Source organism: Hyposmocoma kahamanoa, unplaced genomic scaffold (assembly GCF_003589595.1).
Source record: "Hyposmocoma kahamanoa isolate Upper Pololo Valley unplaced genomic scaffold, ASM358959v1 92, whole genome shotgun sequence".
NCBI lineage: Eukaryota > Metazoa > Arthropoda > Insecta > Lepidoptera > Cosmopterigidae > Hyposmocoma > Hyposmocoma kahamanoa.
In genome coordinates, this window is record NW_020654748.1 from 17316663 (window position 1) to 17318128 (window position 1466).

At 34.2% G+C, this 1466-nt stretch overlaps 1 protein-coding gene across 1 annotated transcript in view; it reads left to right on the plus strand.

The window, feature by feature from the left end:
- Positions 1-165: 165 nt before the first annotated feature.
- Positions 166-1466, plus strand: part of LOC113236774 (odorant receptor 67c-like) — a 16188-nt gene continuing 14887 nt past the window's right edge. The window contains exon 1 of the mRNA XM_026472941.1: positions 166-754. Coding sequence (XP_026328726.1) covers positions 166-754 — 589 coding nt within the window. The remainder of the gene's footprint in view (positions 755-1466) is intronic.

Sequence of the window (1466 nt, forward strand, 5' to 3'; positions counted from 1 at the left end):
AAAATTCTTTAAAAAAATTATCAACAAAGTTGTTCGTGGTATTGCTAAATATATACATATTAATGAAGGCGACTGTACATTGTTTTAATCTACGCCTAGTTAAGATATATAAAACTCTACAACAAAGAAAATAAATTCACAATCAAAGAACGTTACTACAACATAATGGACGAAAACTCTCTATTCGACAAATATTTACGTATAATCGATTATACATTTCGTTGGAGTGGCTTGCATTTGAGAAACCGCAAAGACTATAATGTGAGGAAAGCAAGAATTTTGTATTGCATTCACTTTATTGGGCTGAATTTAAACGTTTTGGGGGGGTTTTGGTGGTTTGTAAAGCAAGCATCGAAAGGAGAATCACTGGTTTCTCTCACCTATGCAGCACCGAGCATTGCACTGGCCTGTTTATGTAACTTTAAGTCCTTATCAATTATGCTGAATGCAAGCTATGTCGACAAATTGGTTTATAAATTGAGAGAACTCGAAAGCAAAGTCGATTTGAACAGTATTGAAAGTAAAATACTGGTTGAAGAACCAATAAAATTCTTACATTTTGTATTAAAAGTATCAAATCTCTTCAACTGGCTCCTGATTGTTGCGTTTCCGTCAATGCCGCTGGCTAGAACGGCGTACAATTTTTTGGCATTTAATAAAGTGGAATTAGAGTTCCCATTTCTTACCGAATATCCGTTTAATCCGTATGATATAAAAATATATCCGTTTGTTCTGCTTAGTCATATTTGGGGTGGTAAGTAATTTGAATGGACATTTTTTTTAAATTATTTCGTACTTTGATATTTTGCAGACTTAATTTTTTTTTTGTAATATCAAGTGACGGGACGACCAAGTCGTACGCCTGGTGGTAAGTTACACGGCTGTCCATAACAGTTGCAGTGCCACTCAGAGCTTTAAATCACAAAGATCTGAGGGGCACTGTCACTGCAAACGTCACCCTGAGACATAAGTTGGCAAGTCACATGTGCTTGTACTTTCACCAGTGCCCTTACCCTTCAAAACCGGAACGCAGTAATGCTGACATTATACATACTTTAGTCATTGACTGCTTGGTTTTGTAAATAAACGAGTAATTTTGTCGTGTTTTTTGTACACTAATTAGTAATGTTATTGAATGTACTTGATGTTTTGTATACCATTTCATACATTTTTAGTGAAAACACTCCACTAGTTTGTTATTATTAATACAAAGATCGAACAAATAAAAAATCCTTCAATCTGACGGACTATGAATCAGTACCTGTTGCCCAACCACGGCTACCGCTGTTACCAACTGGGCTACAGATCGAGTCAGCAGAATCAGTCGGATAATTTTTCTTTGTATTTGTTCCATCTTTATATCAATAATAAAGTCTTTATTATTTTTTAAAATAAGTAATTTATATCGAGTTCTTAGATTTTAGCGATTTTATCGAATTTAAATCGCGTCTATTTGATTCTTTTTT